The sequence below is a fragment of the Lonchura striata genome, chromosome 2, assembly GCF_046129695.1.
Source record: "Lonchura striata isolate bLonStr1 chromosome 2, bLonStr1.mat, whole genome shotgun sequence".
Taxonomy (NCBI): Eukaryota; Metazoa; Chordata; class Aves; order Passeriformes; family Estrildidae; genus Lonchura; species Lonchura striata.
In genome coordinates, this window is record NC_134604.1 from 18,841,188 (window position 1) to 18,856,644 (window position 15,457).

At 49.6% G+C, this 15,457-nt stretch overlaps 1 protein-coding gene across 1 annotated transcript; it reads left to right on the forward strand.

Moving 5' to 3' along the window:
• Positions 1–8,774: 8,774 nt before the first annotated feature.
• On the forward strand, positions 8,775–9,463 carry LOC110481494 (claudin-8). Its single transcript, XM_021550155.2, has one exon. The coding sequence runs from the start codon at positions 8,775–8,777 to the stop codon at positions 9,432–9,434; it is 660 nt and encodes a 219-aa protein (XP_021405830.1). The 3' UTR covers positions 9,435–9,463.
• Positions 9,464–15,457: the final 5,994 nt, after the last annotated feature.

Here is a 15,457-nt window from a genome sequence, read left to right on the forward strand (position 1 = left end):
GGGGTGCATTTTGTATCACAAACAGTAATAAAGGGCTTGAGATGACACCAGGGTATGAAATTCTGGCCTGTTGCAGTGAAGAGAGGAGTTAAGCAGCTGAGGGTTTTTATTTTTTCTGCCTGGGAAAGAAGGGATAACAATAAAGGAATAAAGACAAGATAATAATGGTTTAAAAGAAAAGCATTCACTAAGGGATTGATTTACTGTAGGCTTAATGGAGGGTTGCCTGCAGAGTTTATCCAGCAGAGGCAGGTAAGCTGAAATACATGAAAAAAATATCCCTTATTTCAGAGAATAAACACAGCTCTCTATGTACATCCTAATTATCCTCCTTTCAGGGAAAGTGAATATTTTATTTGTAGCCCATTTAGGTCAAACTCACTCACAGCCTTCTTCCAGAGGCAGCAAACTCCTGGCTCAAAGCATTTCTTTTCCAGCATTGTACAGACACTGGGCTGGTTGCTTGCCACAGGACTCTTGTGGTGTATATATAAATTTTATTTATTATAATTTAACATTTTTTTTGTACAGGGGTCTTTTGTAAGATGAGCTCAAGATTTTTGCTGAGACCCACTCACACCAGTATAGTTTATAGGAACATAAACAACCATAGTATTTGCTCACAGTTCCCATTAAAACAGGCTAAATTATATAATTCCCATTAAGATTGTGTAAAGAAACAAAGTCTAGTAAAAAATGAGTAATTCCAGACAAATTGATTTAAATTGAATGACCCAAACCAATCAATAGAAGCAATATTTTAATAGAATTTTGCAACCAATTAATGAAGTGTAACTCCAGACCCACAGAAATCAATAGAATTTTGCCTTTGACTGAACTGGGAGCATAATTTAATTTGTGGTGTCTAATGGAGCACAACATTCCTGTTCTGAATAAGTCTGACTGACTGTTTTAAGTATTTTGTTGGAAGTTTGTGATGTGAAACCCTTTTCCCCCCGCTTAGGGACAAGAGAAATGATGTGGGGAATAAGCAGTGTTGCTTCCATAGCTGAAACCAAGGGGCTCTGCCCCGTCCCCCATCCCAAAAGTTCCAATTCCATTCTAGAGCTCTAGAACATCCACATTATCCACGGATAAATACACCCCAGCTGTTCCTGAGAGCTGTTCCTGCAACAAAACCTCCAGAGCTGGCTGTTACGCAGCATCCTTGGAAATCTATCCCAGCCCGTAGGAATCATTTTCATTAGAAAGGGTTTTCAGGAAGCTTGAACTAAATCTCCTCACTGCAGCCGAGGCTGCTCCATGATTCCCTTCTCAGAAAGCTTTCCCTGACTTCTGGAGCCTCTCCTGCTCAAGTCCTTTCCTCCCCCTCCAGTCCTTTCCTCTGTGTCACCCTCCTTTACATTCATCCCCAAACTCATTTACCCCCTCAGGCTGCTTTTGGCTGCTTCTCCTCCTTTTTCAGCTTTGCTGCCCTAAACCCACACAGAGCATCCCAGGGGGAAGCTGCCCAGAGCATGCCAGGGAACCTGCCCAGAGCATGCCAGGGAAGCCTCCCTGCTGGAGAGCACTCGGAGCACGCTCCCTCAGGTGATCACAGCCCAGGTAAATGGTTCTCAGAGCCAGGAGAGCCCTTCCCAGGACGTGTGGGATACCCTGCACTCCATTATGCAGGGCTGTGGGGCTCAGACAGGGACAACACATCCCCCAAAGGGGAGTCTGAAGTGGATTTCCTTGCTGCACTTCCTCATTTGTTGTTGGATTCCTGAGGGGAGGAGGACAATACCCCAGGGAAATCCTTGGCTCCACCAGCAGCAGAAGTCAATGTCTGGAAATAGGAATGTGATGGTTCTTCTCTGTCCTGGCTTGTAAGATAAGCATGTATTCTATTGCCATCTGTTGGAGGTTGGGCAGTTTTCTTATCTCTTCCAAGAACAATGTCTCCCTCCGGGGAGATATCTTCTGTTAATGGGCCATTGAATGACTCACTGCATGACTGGTAAAGTTCCATCATCCCATTGTGAGATGCTCCGCCCAGAGGGAGGAGCCAAGCAGCCCTACCCGCATAAAATCAGCATTTTTGGGACACCAGGGCAGCCTTTTTGCTGGATTCCCAGAGAAGAAACTTCTTCCCTGATGGATTCCCAGAGGAGCAGTTTTCTTCCCCGCTGGATCCCCAGAGTACGACCAGGCCCAACTACTCCATCACCAGACCTTCAGAGAAAACTCCACTCTTCTACAGATCCCCGCTCCAGCAGCATTTCATCTGCCCCTCCAGGAGGAACAGCCACCATTTAACTGGACTATTATCAACACCCTGACTCCTCAGGATGTCAGGGTTCTGACTCTATCACTAGTTTTGTTTGTACTAATTACATTTTTTAAAAATTCTTATTTAGCTTTTTCCTAGTAAAGAACTGTTATTCCCATTCCAATATCTTTGCCTGAGAGCCTTTTAATTTTGAAATTGTGGTAATGTTGAGGGAGGGGATTTACCTTTTCCATTTCACAGGAGGCTTTTGCCTTCCTTCACAGACTCCTGTCTTTTCAAACCAAGACATCCTGCCAGTACAGCCTTTTGTTGTTTCACTGGCTTGTGGGTTCTGCCTGCGCTTTACATTCTTGTTCCTTTCTACCATCCCCCCAGGGTCTCTGTTCCTTCCCACTGCCATGCCAGGTGCTTTAATAAGGTCCAAATGAATTGGATTTTATCAAATTTTATTTTCTAGAAAATGACACCAAACAAAACCTGAACTTATTTTTTGCTACATCCACACTGAATTTTATTTCACTTTCCATTTACTTCCTGAGGAATTGTTAAGCCTCGTCTACATGTGCATCCCTAAGGTGTACCGTGTAATTAATGAAGAACAATGTGATCAGGATCAGAGGAGCTGTTCTCCCTGGCTGCTCCAGGCACTCTCACCTCATTGGCAATGGCCTTGTACAGAGATGCAGCTCCTCTCATTCTAATGATCCTTCAATTACACCTTCTGCCTGCAATGTGAGCCCTGCTCCTCTTCAACATAACCAGCTTTCCTGAGAAAAAAAATCCTTGGTTTTAAGTCAGGCTGCACACACCAGGCTGTTTGCCATCTTCTTTCCTTTCCCTTCCCTCACTTCCAGCCCCCAAACTCCCAGCACATCTTTGGGATAAACAGTTATTAGACATTCCTCCTTCTCCTGAAGTGCTGTGCCTGTGCATTTCACACCTGGGATGAAGCAGCTGCTGCTGGGCCATGGGCAGAGGAATTCCCATTTTGCCTGGCTAGGAACAGCCCTGCCTTGTCCCTGAGGAGGAGCTGGGTGCCCTCAGGACTGTGGTACCACATGTTTGTGCCCTGACAGGCTGTGGGTTGTCCCTGTGCAGGAACACAGGGCCAAATTTCAGGGAGGCATCCTTGGAGCGCTCATGGCACTGGGGATGGGTCCTGAGAGAAAAACTCCTTGCCTCCTACAAAAGCCTCCTGCTTTGGTCTCTGAGCTGGGATCTGGGGTGGCACAGGGTGCACAGGCTGGGGTAGAAGAGCCGGAGCTCACTTTGTGGAGGTTTATTTTGGAGGTGGGAATGAACAATGTAATTATATTCAGGATATGGGCTTGTAAGAGGGGGACTGGACCGGACAGGGAAGTGTCCAAATCATGACTAGGAAAGATGAAAAAAACCCCTTCTCTTCATGGTTTTAGACCTACTTGAGTTTAGTTCCCAGCTCTGCTTGGCTACTGGGGAGCTTTAGTTTAGGGGTATGCTGAGTTCCAGAAACGACCTTGGGAGTCTGAGCCTAAAACCCTGTTTCTAAGAGCATCAGGTAAAACAAAAGCTATCACCTCTTTCTCCAAACCTTGCCTCTCACCTGTCTTTAGGCCATGGCTGCCACAATCTCCCTTCTCTTCCTCACCATGAAAGCACCCAAATAAAGCAGCTCCCCCGTGCTCCACCCAGCTGCTGGCATGCACCAAAGCAAGCAGTGCTGCCCTGGGAATTGGCTGCCTTTCCAAGAGCTCAGTGCCATCAGAAGCCCCCAAACACTCTTGCAGGTGCTGTCTGTAATCAGCAGAGTAAGACAGCAGTTTTCTGGCAGCTCCTGTTTCTGCCAGCTTGTCCTGCTCCCTCTGTGCAGGTGGGGAGGTGACAAATTCCTTGTAAAAGCCTGAAGCGGTCTAGTGCATGAACTACTCGGAGGAGTGTTTAATATTTGATTACTGTGAGGTTTCATTACTCTCCAAGCAGGTTCCTCGGTGTCCAGCAGGTATGGCAGCACCCAGAGCCTGGCAGCTCTGTCAGGCTGGGGATTTCGGGTGTGCTGCAAGAGGTGACTGAAAATAAACTGAGTTCTTACAATCCCAGCGTCAGGCAGGGGTCTCAAAGCTGGAGCTAGAGTGCCCCAGGTGAGCTGGGAAATCCTTCTATAAGCACAGCAGGTGCTCCTCTGTAGGGAGAGCTGTGCTCCAGGATGGTTTAGGTGAATGGAGACGAGAGATCTCTGAAGTTTGCTCTTGGGATATAAGGTTTATTAGGGATGGAGAAAGGTCCTGCTTTGAGCTGCCAGATGCAGCACGTGGCAAGGCTTGAGGGGATGGAGGAGGGGAGAGACAAGGGGTAGAGAGGATGCTCTAGGAGACGGTGAAAGTTCCAAGAGGGGGGAAGATCCAAGAGAGGGGAAGTTCCAAGAGGATGTCCGGCCCCTTGGGGGCCCCTTATCAGGGGCTTCAAGGTGGGCTAGAACAAGGCTTGAGCCAATGGGGTTACAGGCACTTGATGTTTCAGGGGAGGGTTACAGGTGCGGGGTGAACCATACATTGGGCTGAGATGGAACAGTCCACTTGACCCCTGGACCCATCCATAGGCAGGGGCATTGTCCGGCCAGCAGGGAGGACTATTCTCATCCTGGCCATATTATTTATGAATAATTATATTTATCCATCCTTCCCAACACTCCTCTCACCTTGAAGAGAGGGGGGAGGAGGTCATCTTTTAACCTTACAAACAGACCAGAAGAGCAGGCTGCAATATTAAAGGTAGCACAAATAAAAAGGCCTTTGTTTGCTTCAGGCCATTTTCTCCTGGAGTAAAAACAGAGTTGAGACCACCTTTTGTTTCACCAGCAGGGTCTTGCAGCAGTCAATGCAAGTACCACAGGAAGGGATGGATGGAGCCGTGGGAGTGGAGCGTGCTTTCCTTGAGCAGCCTTGCAAGGAGCTGAAACCAGCGTGGTTAACCCAGCAGGAGACTCTGGGGAGTGAGAGTCATGGGCAGGAAGGACCTGGTGCCACTCAGAGGTGCTTCCTACCAAAGGCTCACAGCTCCCTGTGCCCTTCCAGCAGGGACTGCTGGCAGAGCAGGGTCCATCCCTGCCCAGGGCAGGGATGAAGGGAGCCCACGGAGCCCCAGCCTGCTGGGCTGCCCCTGCCAGGCTCTGGGGAGCTGGAGATCACTGGAAGCCAGGTAAGAACTGATTTGCAGTGTGCCTTTGATAGATCTCCATATCTGCCTGCTCCAGGAGTGCTCCTGAGCCTCCAGCTCAGCTCATTAGGCTGCAGCACAACCTCTCTGCTGCTGCTGCTGCAAGCACAGAATGAGCTCTGGGCATTGTGACTGCACATGTGTCCTGGATTAGCGCCTCTCTAGGTGCATGTGTGTGGATAAGCACTGTGAAATGAAAGGTAAAGAGGTTATTCAAAGGGGGATTAATCCTGCTTTAGGGGAGGCAATTCAGTGTTGACATTATTGGTGCCTATAACTGATTAAATACTGAGGCTCATTGACAGGGTCTGTTAGTCCTGTGAGCTGGGGATGCTCCACTTCTTCCTTTCCAAGGGGCATCAGCACTTGAAGAGCCAGAGAGGGAGTAGAAGGTGGTGCCCTGGGGAGAGATTCAAATGAACAGCCTGATTTGAAGGGAAGAGTAGATGTAAATCTGAGAGAGATCCAGGGAGGTGTAAAGGCTATGTGCTCCAACAGTGCTGCCATTCTCTTCTTTGAAGACAGATTTTGGGGTGGACATGTTTGCATAAGAACTGGTCTTGTCCTCCTGAGGCAGGGAAGCATTCAAATAGCACAGCAGGGGGATGATGCATGGTGAGAAGGCATCCCAATTCTAGTCATGTGTGAGCAGGGATTTCCTTTCAATTCCTCCTTAAATCTGACCCCAAATCCTTGGTATCTGTGGTGCCCACCCTGGGAGCACTTGTGTGGCTTGTGCTGTGAGAGAGAGGTGCTGCTCAGGGGGGTCTGGAAATGCCTCAGCCAGCCAAGCCCCTTGTTCTGAGAGCCTCCAAAAGGAGCTGCAGTTCTCTGGGGGGCACAGGGCTGTAAGAGCCCCTCCAGGCTGACCCAAACACAGGATTTACCTGTGTTTACGTTTTTTCCTCAGCTTAGCAAAGTCAGGGACTCACTGGTATTTGGGGGAGGTTCAGGAGGTTTTCCAGGTCCCAGATATTCATAGTGGTTTTAGGTTTTATCCCAGCCTGTCTCCTGTAAAGTTTTGAAAGCTGTAAAGCTCCTTTAAGCTCCTGAAATTTGCCTTCAGATTCCATTTGGAGGTTTCCCTCTGCTGCAGTGTCACCTGGGTGTACCCTGGACCCAGAGCAGTGTCACCTGGGTGTCCCCCTCTCCTGCTGACTCCCTGCACAGGGTCTCACCCACCAAAGGCTCCAATTCCTGCTAAAGAGGAACCCCACCCAGCCATTTGGCACTTCCTGGGTGTATTGCTGCATTTTAATCCTATTTCTCGGAGTAGTTTTCATCTTCTCTGCAGCCATGCCCTGGTGATTTTCCGCATGGCCTCAGCTGCTGACCCTCCCAGAGCATCCAAGGGAGAATTATTTCCCAGCAGCCCTGACAGATAAGGCAGCCAGGAGAATGGATTCAGGGCATTAGGCATGGTCTGGGCTCCAACTGTGCTCACCTTCAGGAGCTGCCTGCCTGCAAAAGTTGTACAAAAAGTTTTCCTGCTTAAAAAAAAAGACATTTAAACGCTGGTTTTAAGAGAGATTTTCCATCATAAATTGATTTCTGGCTCTGGAGTTAAAATAAGAAAAATAAAAACCAGTTTAGCTAATTCAGAAGTAAAGGAAGTCCAGCAAGATGGATGGAGGCTGTGCTCCATTGTAATAGCACAGGCCTGTGTGCAGGGCTCTTCTAAGGGAGTTTCTTTCAGACCCATCTCTGACTTCATCTCCTCCTTTGGGGCACGGAACGAAGTCCATCAAATTCCTGCATCACAGGGTTCTTCTCTTCTGTCTGTGGAAGAGTGAATTAAAACTCCTCTTCCTGTAAGTACAAACCTGGTGATGCATTTATTTCTGTGTTTCACACCTCAGCTGAGGACATCTTTTACTTTCCAGATTCCTGGTTGTAGACTCAAAGCTGAGTTGCCCAGATCCCTTGGGAGCATTTTCCACGTGGAAATGTAACATCATACAGAATAATTTACATTATCTGGCACTTTCTTCCTCCTTCCTTCCAAGAAGTAACTGGGCTCTGGATGGCTTGGGTGAACAGTTTCCTTTTCATGGCTTTAGATCTGGCTTTGATCATGTTGTGTAGGTACCTAAAGCTGTAATTAAATTAATACCATCAAAGGCAAGGTCTGCTATTTTCCAAACACACAAACAAAAAACCCCAGAACAGCCTTTCTTCCACAGCACTTCTAGGGGCCTTTATTGTCTTTGGTGGGCCGATTTTTTAACTTATATTTTTTAACTGGTTCAAAGAGCTGGAGTAAGCAGCAGCACATCAACTTCTCCAGCAACTGTGAGTTGTCCTGGTCCAGCCTTGTCTCAGGGTAGGAGAAGAAAGCAGCCAGAGCCAGAGTGCAGCAGCAGTTGGCACAGCAGCCTCTGGAAGGGCTTTGCCCAGGCTTGCAGGGATCTGGGCAGGCTGGGTGGCACTCTGGAGCTGTGCCTTATACACCCTGCACATCCTTTCCACACCAGAGCATGGCCTTCAGTCCCCAGTGTCACCTGAGACTCTTGGTGTGGCACACGATGACAACACTTTCCTTCTGATTCTCCTGGAGGATTAGCTCCCAGCTGTGCCTCTGCTCCTGGGTTCAAAAGCAGCAGCTATGAAGCTCAGCCACTTCTTTGCTTTGTTGCCCTGGTGAATTTTGGAGCTGCAAGGGCAAAGCTTTGATGTTGGCTGGAATACTTGACTTTCCTGTACCTGTCTAACATTCTGATTAGGCTTTTGTATTTGTTCAAAATGAGAAATCTACAAGAAAGGGCTACACCAAGTACCTGTTGGCTTGATTTAAAGGAAAATAACAATCAGCTGTTTTCCCAGGGCTACAGCACTTCAAAAATAAGCCCCACTCAAGCCTCAAGCTCAGCTTTTGTTGTAAGAACAACCGTAATGACCCATTTTAAACAATTCAGTGGATGTAAGTTCAGGCTTTCTGTACTGGATTTCAACAGAGCTGCAACCTTGCAGTTAAAAAATTGTTAGCCCTGCAATTAGGCACCTTTAATTGAATCCGTGCCACTTGCTTAATTGCAGCAGCACTTCAGCCGCCCTGTGAACAGCAGTGAAATCAGCCCTGCCCCACCTCTCCCAGGCTGCCATTGGCTGCAAACCTGCCCGGCTTGATGGGCTGCAGTCAGAGGGGATTGCAAGGCCAATAAATAGCAGGGCTTTGGAGCAGGCAGGAATGGATCTCCACCTGTCAGAAGTCCGGGTTGGAGCCAGCCTCTCCCCAGAAACTGAGTCTGCCGCGTGAGGGAGCCACTGGAGGAGACCTTCCCTCTCTTGCTGCCTGTGAGTAGGTGGCTTTGGCCACCCTGGGCAGAGCTGGAGCAGGACTGGGGGTGGCATGGCTTGCTGCATGCTGCAGATCACTGGGCTGATTTTCGGCGGCGTGGGCATGGTGGGCACCCTGGCAGCCACGGCCATGCCCCAGTGGAGGGTGTCCGCCTACGTGGATGGCAACATCGTGGTGTTCGAGACCATCTGGGAGGGGCTGTGGATGGACTGCATCAGCCAGCTGGGCATCAGGCTGCAGTGCAAGCTCTATGACTCGGTGCTGGCGCTGCCGCCGCTGCTGGAGGCCTTCCGGGCCCTCATGTGCCTGGCCGCGGGGCTGGCCGTCGTGGCCTTCCTCACGGCCATCGCGGGGGTCAAGTACACCCGGCGCGGCACGCATGGGCCCCGGGCCGTCAGCATCTTCATCCTGGCCGCCGGGGCTGCCTTCCTGCTCACGGGCACCCTGGTGCTGATCCCGGTCTCCTGGACCGGGGGCAGCATCATCCGTGACTTCTACGACCCCGAGGTGCCTGTGCCGCTGAAGCGGGAGCTGGGCGCTGCCCTGTACGTGGGCTGGGGTAGCGCTGCCCTGCTGCTGGCCGCGGGGGCCATGTACTGCCACTGCTGGTGCCGGGCTGGCACGGCTGCCAGGCACAGCCACCCCCGGTTGGCCCGGGCAGGGCTGCCCCAGGCGGAGAGGCCGGCCCTGGGCATCCATGCCTACGTGTAGCTGCTGCCCGTGGTCAGCAAGAGCTGAGGGCTTCACAGGACCTTAAGGATCATCTAATTGCCAGTGGCACAGAAACCTTCCGCCATCCCAGGTGGCTCCAGCCTGGCTTTGGACACTTCCAGGGATCCAGGGGTGTCCTGTGATCTTCCTACTTGACGCGTGCTGACTGACTTCTTCATTTACCTCCAGGTGTAATGGAGGGGTAATTTTGTCACTTTGCTGTTCACTGTTGGCTTGGATCTCTACTCTGTAATGCCTGGCAGGAACTGTTCTCACACAGCTGTTTGCTTAGAGCACAGTCCCCATTTCTCTGGGAGTGAGGAATGGTGTGGGGACAGCAGCAGTCACAAGGCTCTCAAGGAAGATGAGCAGCCTGTGTTTGGCTGGAAGAAGGTGCTGTGCCACACCCCAGTGCCCTGCCCAGGCCCCTGAGGTGCAAAGGGAGCAGGGCATTTCCCTGGGGAGTGGAGTGTCCCTAAGAAGTGCTCTGGGAGAAGCCTGGACCTGGCAGCAGGGCTCAGTGAACAGAGAAGCCTCCAGCTTCCAGTGCTGTCATGGAGATGTTTGTGCTACCCCAACAGAGGCCTCTGGGACTCTCCATGGATTTCTCTGATGTTTGTGGGGCTGGTGTATCTTCCTCATCTCCTCTGCAGGGCATGGAACATGGTTCATGGAACAAATTTTGAATAATTTCCCCAGATTTTCCATGACAGTGCTGGCTTCCCCGCTGCTTGCCACCCCTCATCCTCTGAGACTCCTCCTGCCCTGCAGGCAGCGCCTCCTCCTCTGGAAAGCTCGGCACACACCGTGCCCAAGAAGCCCTGGTGCTCATACTGAGTGTAATTCCCAGGCCAGGGAATGCACAGGCAGTCCCCACCTGCCCCTCAGAGCAGAAAGCTGCTACCCACAGTTCCCAGCATGCCCAAAAAGCCAAGCCCAGACGTTGCTTCAGCTGCTCTGGGCTTGCCAGGCTGCCTTGGGAATGCAGCCAGAGCAGCCTGATCCTGTCTGTCCTGCAGGATTCAGCAGCACTTGCAGCTGGGAATTTTAAAAGTTCCCAGCCAAAAACCTTGGAGTCTGTGATTGACTCCATAGCATTGATCAGTGCCCAAAGAAGGCCCAGTTCAGAAGGGTTTTTCTGGTTCTTTAGCCAGCAGTGATGGATGACAGCATTTAAGGGACAGTTTCATGGCACAGGGCTCAGCCTGACCCTCTGCTGTGGCTGGTGCTGAGAAAGGGCTGTAATGACTGTCTGGGCTGAGGAGAGCAATGTCTCTGTCTATTCATCCGACTGCTCCATTTGAAAAAGAACACGGAAAGCTGCATTTAATTAAAGAAGCATTTTATTAACTTGGCTTCAGATGATCTTAGATGAGACAGTGCTGTGCTTCACAGAAATTCATTACATATATGAACTCAGGGGCATTTGCATTGAAGGCAACCAGCTCAGATCTTGCAGCGGGAATTTTCAAGGCCCCACAGAACTGGTTTAATGTCTCCAGCTCATCACTCAAGCAGTCAAATCAGCACTTATTAATTCTAGATGGAAATTGAAGAAAACAGTCATAAATAGGTTTTTCTAGCACTAAACCATATTTTTTTTTCTGTTGTCTTAGGAAGTCTGTCACAGCAGCTGTCACTGACAGCTGATTTCAGTGGAATCATTCTAGTGACTTTGGTAATGATTTCCATTACCCTGAGGAACTCCACCTCCTATTTTATTGTGATTTTTATCCTATAATGCATATTTGGTTTAATATGGAACTATTTGGTGAGTAAGCCAGAACTGCACACTTTGGAGTAATTTAGATATGACATTTGTGATTAACAAATCAGAAGATGGAGACATTTGCAATGCAAATCTGATACATATTTATGTGTATGTGAGGGATTTAAATGATGATATATTCAGTGTAATGCAACTTTATGCAGATGTAAGTGCTTAAGAAGTAATTAAGTACAGCTTTCTGTAACATTAATTAGAGGATCCTGAATGTTTCCACTATCAGTGGACTCATCTAGGAAGCAAATTGGAACTGGGTGTGCCATTTTCACTGGTAACTTTATTTTTAAAGAGTAGAAAGATAAAACTGTTTTATTTGAGCATTTAACATCAGTTTCAAAGGAAACCTGAGCTTTTTATGTCTGACATTAGCACCAGATGACTGCATATTTCCCCATTTCTCTCTTTTACCAGCAGATCAAAAGAGGACCTCAGACAACCCTGTACTCATGCGTGGGCTTGGAACCCAGCCCCGATTCCAAGGGTAGAGCCAGGCTGGGCTGGCACATCCAGGGGGTTGAGTGGCTCAAATGGCAATTTCTGGTGATGTGCTGGAGCATTTGAGGTTCACAGGAATGTGTTTAAGATTGTGTGGCACTAACATTTCAGAGTTTGGTGCAAGAACAGCTGTCTCAAGAGCTGATCTGCGGGAGGGGGAACTGGGAGTTTCCTCCTCCTGCTGAGCAGAACTGCAACTCCCACATTGTGGCGAAAAGAGGATTAGGAGATGTTTTGTGTCTGTGTGCAAGGAAAGCATTTGGCACTGAATGGGTGTCTTTGTGCCTGCTAAGGGATATGGAGTTTCCACTCTTCCTTTGACCTGTTCAGATGCTCTGAGCTGACTTGGGAGCTGCAGTCTGGGGCAGGAACAGGAAAAGGAAGCTGTAAAGACTTCAGCAGAAAACCCTGCAGCTGAACTTTGCAACTGAACTGCTGCTGTTGATGAGTTTTCTGAGGGTCACAGGAGAAGTTTGGCTGGAGGGGACTGATGGAGGAGCTGGGCCACATCCCCATGCCCAGGGCTGCACCTGCTCTGGAAAATCTCCGGTTCCTGCTGGGCTATATCCAGCCAGACCCCATGCCCAGTGACCCTGAGAGTCCAGGGGGATTCTTGGAGCTTCTCGGGATGGCTGAACTGTCCTTCCATGAGACAGGTCAGGCGAGGATGCTCAGGAATGGGAGCAATGCAGCGAGGCTTCTCAGGAAGGAACCACCTCTGCACTCCTGGAAGCAGGGTGGGAATGACTGCCCTTTGCTCTGGCAGGAAAGGCCTGGCTGTGGCTGCTGTTTGCCAGGCAGGGCCAAAACCTTGTGTCAGGTTGCTGCGTGCTGCAGCTCTGCTCTCCTGGAGGAGGGCAGGGGGGAAGCTGCCCTGGTGCTCTGTGCCCACAGCCCCAGGCACAGACTTCAGCCTCCGTGGGCTGCTTGGAAAGAGCTGATTAAATACTGTGGTTAAATCTCTGGTGTAATATCCTGGTGGTTTTATATGCTTTGGTGTTTGGTGATTGCAGGACTTTGGAAACAAATGTGTCCAGCTGAGATCTTGCTGTGTATTTGAAATAAACTTGTCAGAAAAAGCCACAAACGCCAGAGATATTTTTTTTTAGTTTATTTATTTTAACAGGAGGCAGAGGAGTCCTGCGACTTTATTTGAGCTCACAGGGTTTGCTCTCCTGAGGTTTGGGAGGGCACCACCTCCTATTACCCCGAACTCCAGCTGCGTGCTGCCCGTGTTGGCCAAGGTGCCGGGAAGGTGCAGCCTTCCCAAACCACCTAGCCCACATTCCCCTCGAAGGGGGGATATCTTCCCCCAAAGCTCAGCGCTTCAGCTGCCTGCAGAGCCTTGTCTCTCTCAGGGGCTGGGCTGCCAGGGCCGGTATCAAACCTGCTGCCCAAAGCCAGCAGGGAGAGCCAGACCCATTGCAAAGATGTGAACACCCATCCCCTCAGCCCTAAGACTGTTTGTAGCACACTTTCTTCTCTCAGGGCCTCCTTGCCTCTCATTTGCTCTTCACACACCCTAGTTATCACTACCTTTTTAACAACGTTGGAACATTGGAAGAAGATTTGAACCAATCCCTCCCGACTTTTATATGTCTGCTCCCCACAAGAGGTGTGGCAGAAATCCGGAAAGTAAAGCAGACAATGGCAATTCACATGAGCCCATTGATCACCAGAGATTATTGCTAATGGCTACCAAGAGCTGAGGTCTCCCATCCTTTTCCTCCAGCTGAGAAGTCCAAACCTCCAGGGCTTTGGAGACCCTGAGCCAAGTGTGCTGTGGCCATCGGTGTCCAGCTGTCCTGTCTGCTGTCCTGCAGTCCTGGCTGGGTGTTATGGACAGCAGAGTGCAGAGGCAGAGTCTCTGCAGGCTGAGGTTCCTGTTCAAGTCATCCCAAGCTAACTCAAGTAAAGATTTTCTAAAAAAACCCTTAAATTATAAAATAAATTTTAAAGTATTCAAATTACCTGAATTAACCCTGAATGTGACCTCAAGCGACCCTGAGCAGGGTCTCAAACAACCTGAAGTAATCCCTGGAAAAACCAAAAAATTCTCAAATTACCTCAAGTAACCCCTGTGACCTCAAATGACCCCAATGACCTGAAGTAACCCCAAATGTGACCTCAAATGACCCCAATGACCTGACATAACCCCAAATGTGACCTCAAATGACCCCATTGACCTGAGATAATCCAAATCATGACCTCAAATGATACCAAGCAGGGTTTCAAATGACCTAAAGTCATTAGGCAGAAGCTGTGTTTTTGGCGGGATGGGGGCAGGGGCGGGCAGCACAGAGCGTGGTCCCACTGTGAGGTTTTCTGTCACTACAACACTCCCACTGCCTCTAAGAAACTTCCCATTCAGGGACTAAAATGGAATAAAAGGTGTAAAAGAAATATAAAAGCAAGAGGGTGTCGTGGTTTGACACGGAAAGATAATTTTTTCCGGAAGGAAGAGGTCAATTTAGATATTGACCAATTGAAAGTAGACACGCCTCTGAGAACACAGAGGGGTTGAAAGCAGAATTCCCAGGGGAACTCGCTTTCTTTGGTTCCGGTCAGTGTGCAGTACAGACCTTCCCCCCCCAGCCACGAGCTGGGTGGGGGAGGGGAAGCCCATGGCCTGAGAAAGGTAGGCCGAAAGCCCCAAGGGTGGTGAAAGGACTGGAATCGGGCTGGCCCCTGCAGATGGAAGGGTGGAAGAAATCTGGGATGTCTCCATTTCCCCCCCACCAGAGTTCCTCTCCCGAGAGGGAGAGAGAAAGCCGCAAGGAAGGAGGAGCGGGGGGAGCTGCTGCAAGGTGCCCAGTTGTGTGGGAGTTGCTGGATGTCCGGGCATCGAGCCATCCTGGGAGTTCGGACTTTTAACCCTTCCTTGAGAAATGAAAGCTGTGTGAATTTTCCTTTCCCCTCCTCGGTTTGAAAGAGAGGAAGAGGGACACCTTGGACCCTGGGATGGGATGTTGGAAGGAGGAATTCTGGATGGGAGGGGGACAAGGAGTGGCTTTTGGCTGGACTTTTCTGTGTTAGCCACAACCTGAACCAAATCTTCTCCGTCAAGAGGGACTGTGTTTTGGGAGGATGCCAGTGAGTCAAGAGACCTGCTTCAGCTGAGAAAAAGACAAAAGTGGAGTGAACAGAGAAAAGGTCAGGGGGTTTGTGGTGGCGCCCCCTTGCCCTGGAAAGGAAAGAGAAGAGAAGAAGATCTCTGTTCTTGAACCCTCGGCCCCAGGGGAAAATGGGGGGGACTGTGGTCCCAAACAATGAAAAACTGAACTGTTGTTTTCTCCCCTCTTGGCAGGGCATCCTTGAAAGGAAAAATCCTAAAGGCAGTGACCATCCATGCATTGGTGGTGAGAGCACTGTGCATGGAAAGGAGAAGGGTCACCATGGCAAACTTTTTCTCCGGGCGGTGCCATGTGTGACATGGAAACACAGGATGTGAAGCTGTGTTTCTTGGGGGGTCTGTGGCACAGGAGAGACTCTGTTCCCTCGATGGACTGAGTATCGGTTGTTTGGAGGGTGGAAACCTGATTGGGGTCCAGATTGTGTCTCACTGTGGTTTGTTGGAGTTGGGTGGTGGGGGGGGAGGAATGTTTTGCAAGGTTTTCATTTGGATCTTTGTGTGGTTTTTTTTCCCTTCTTTAGTTTTCTCTTTTCTTTTGTAGTGGTAGTTTAATAAAGTTTTTTTTCCTGTTATTAAGCTTGGGCCTGCTTTGCTCTATTCTAGATTCCA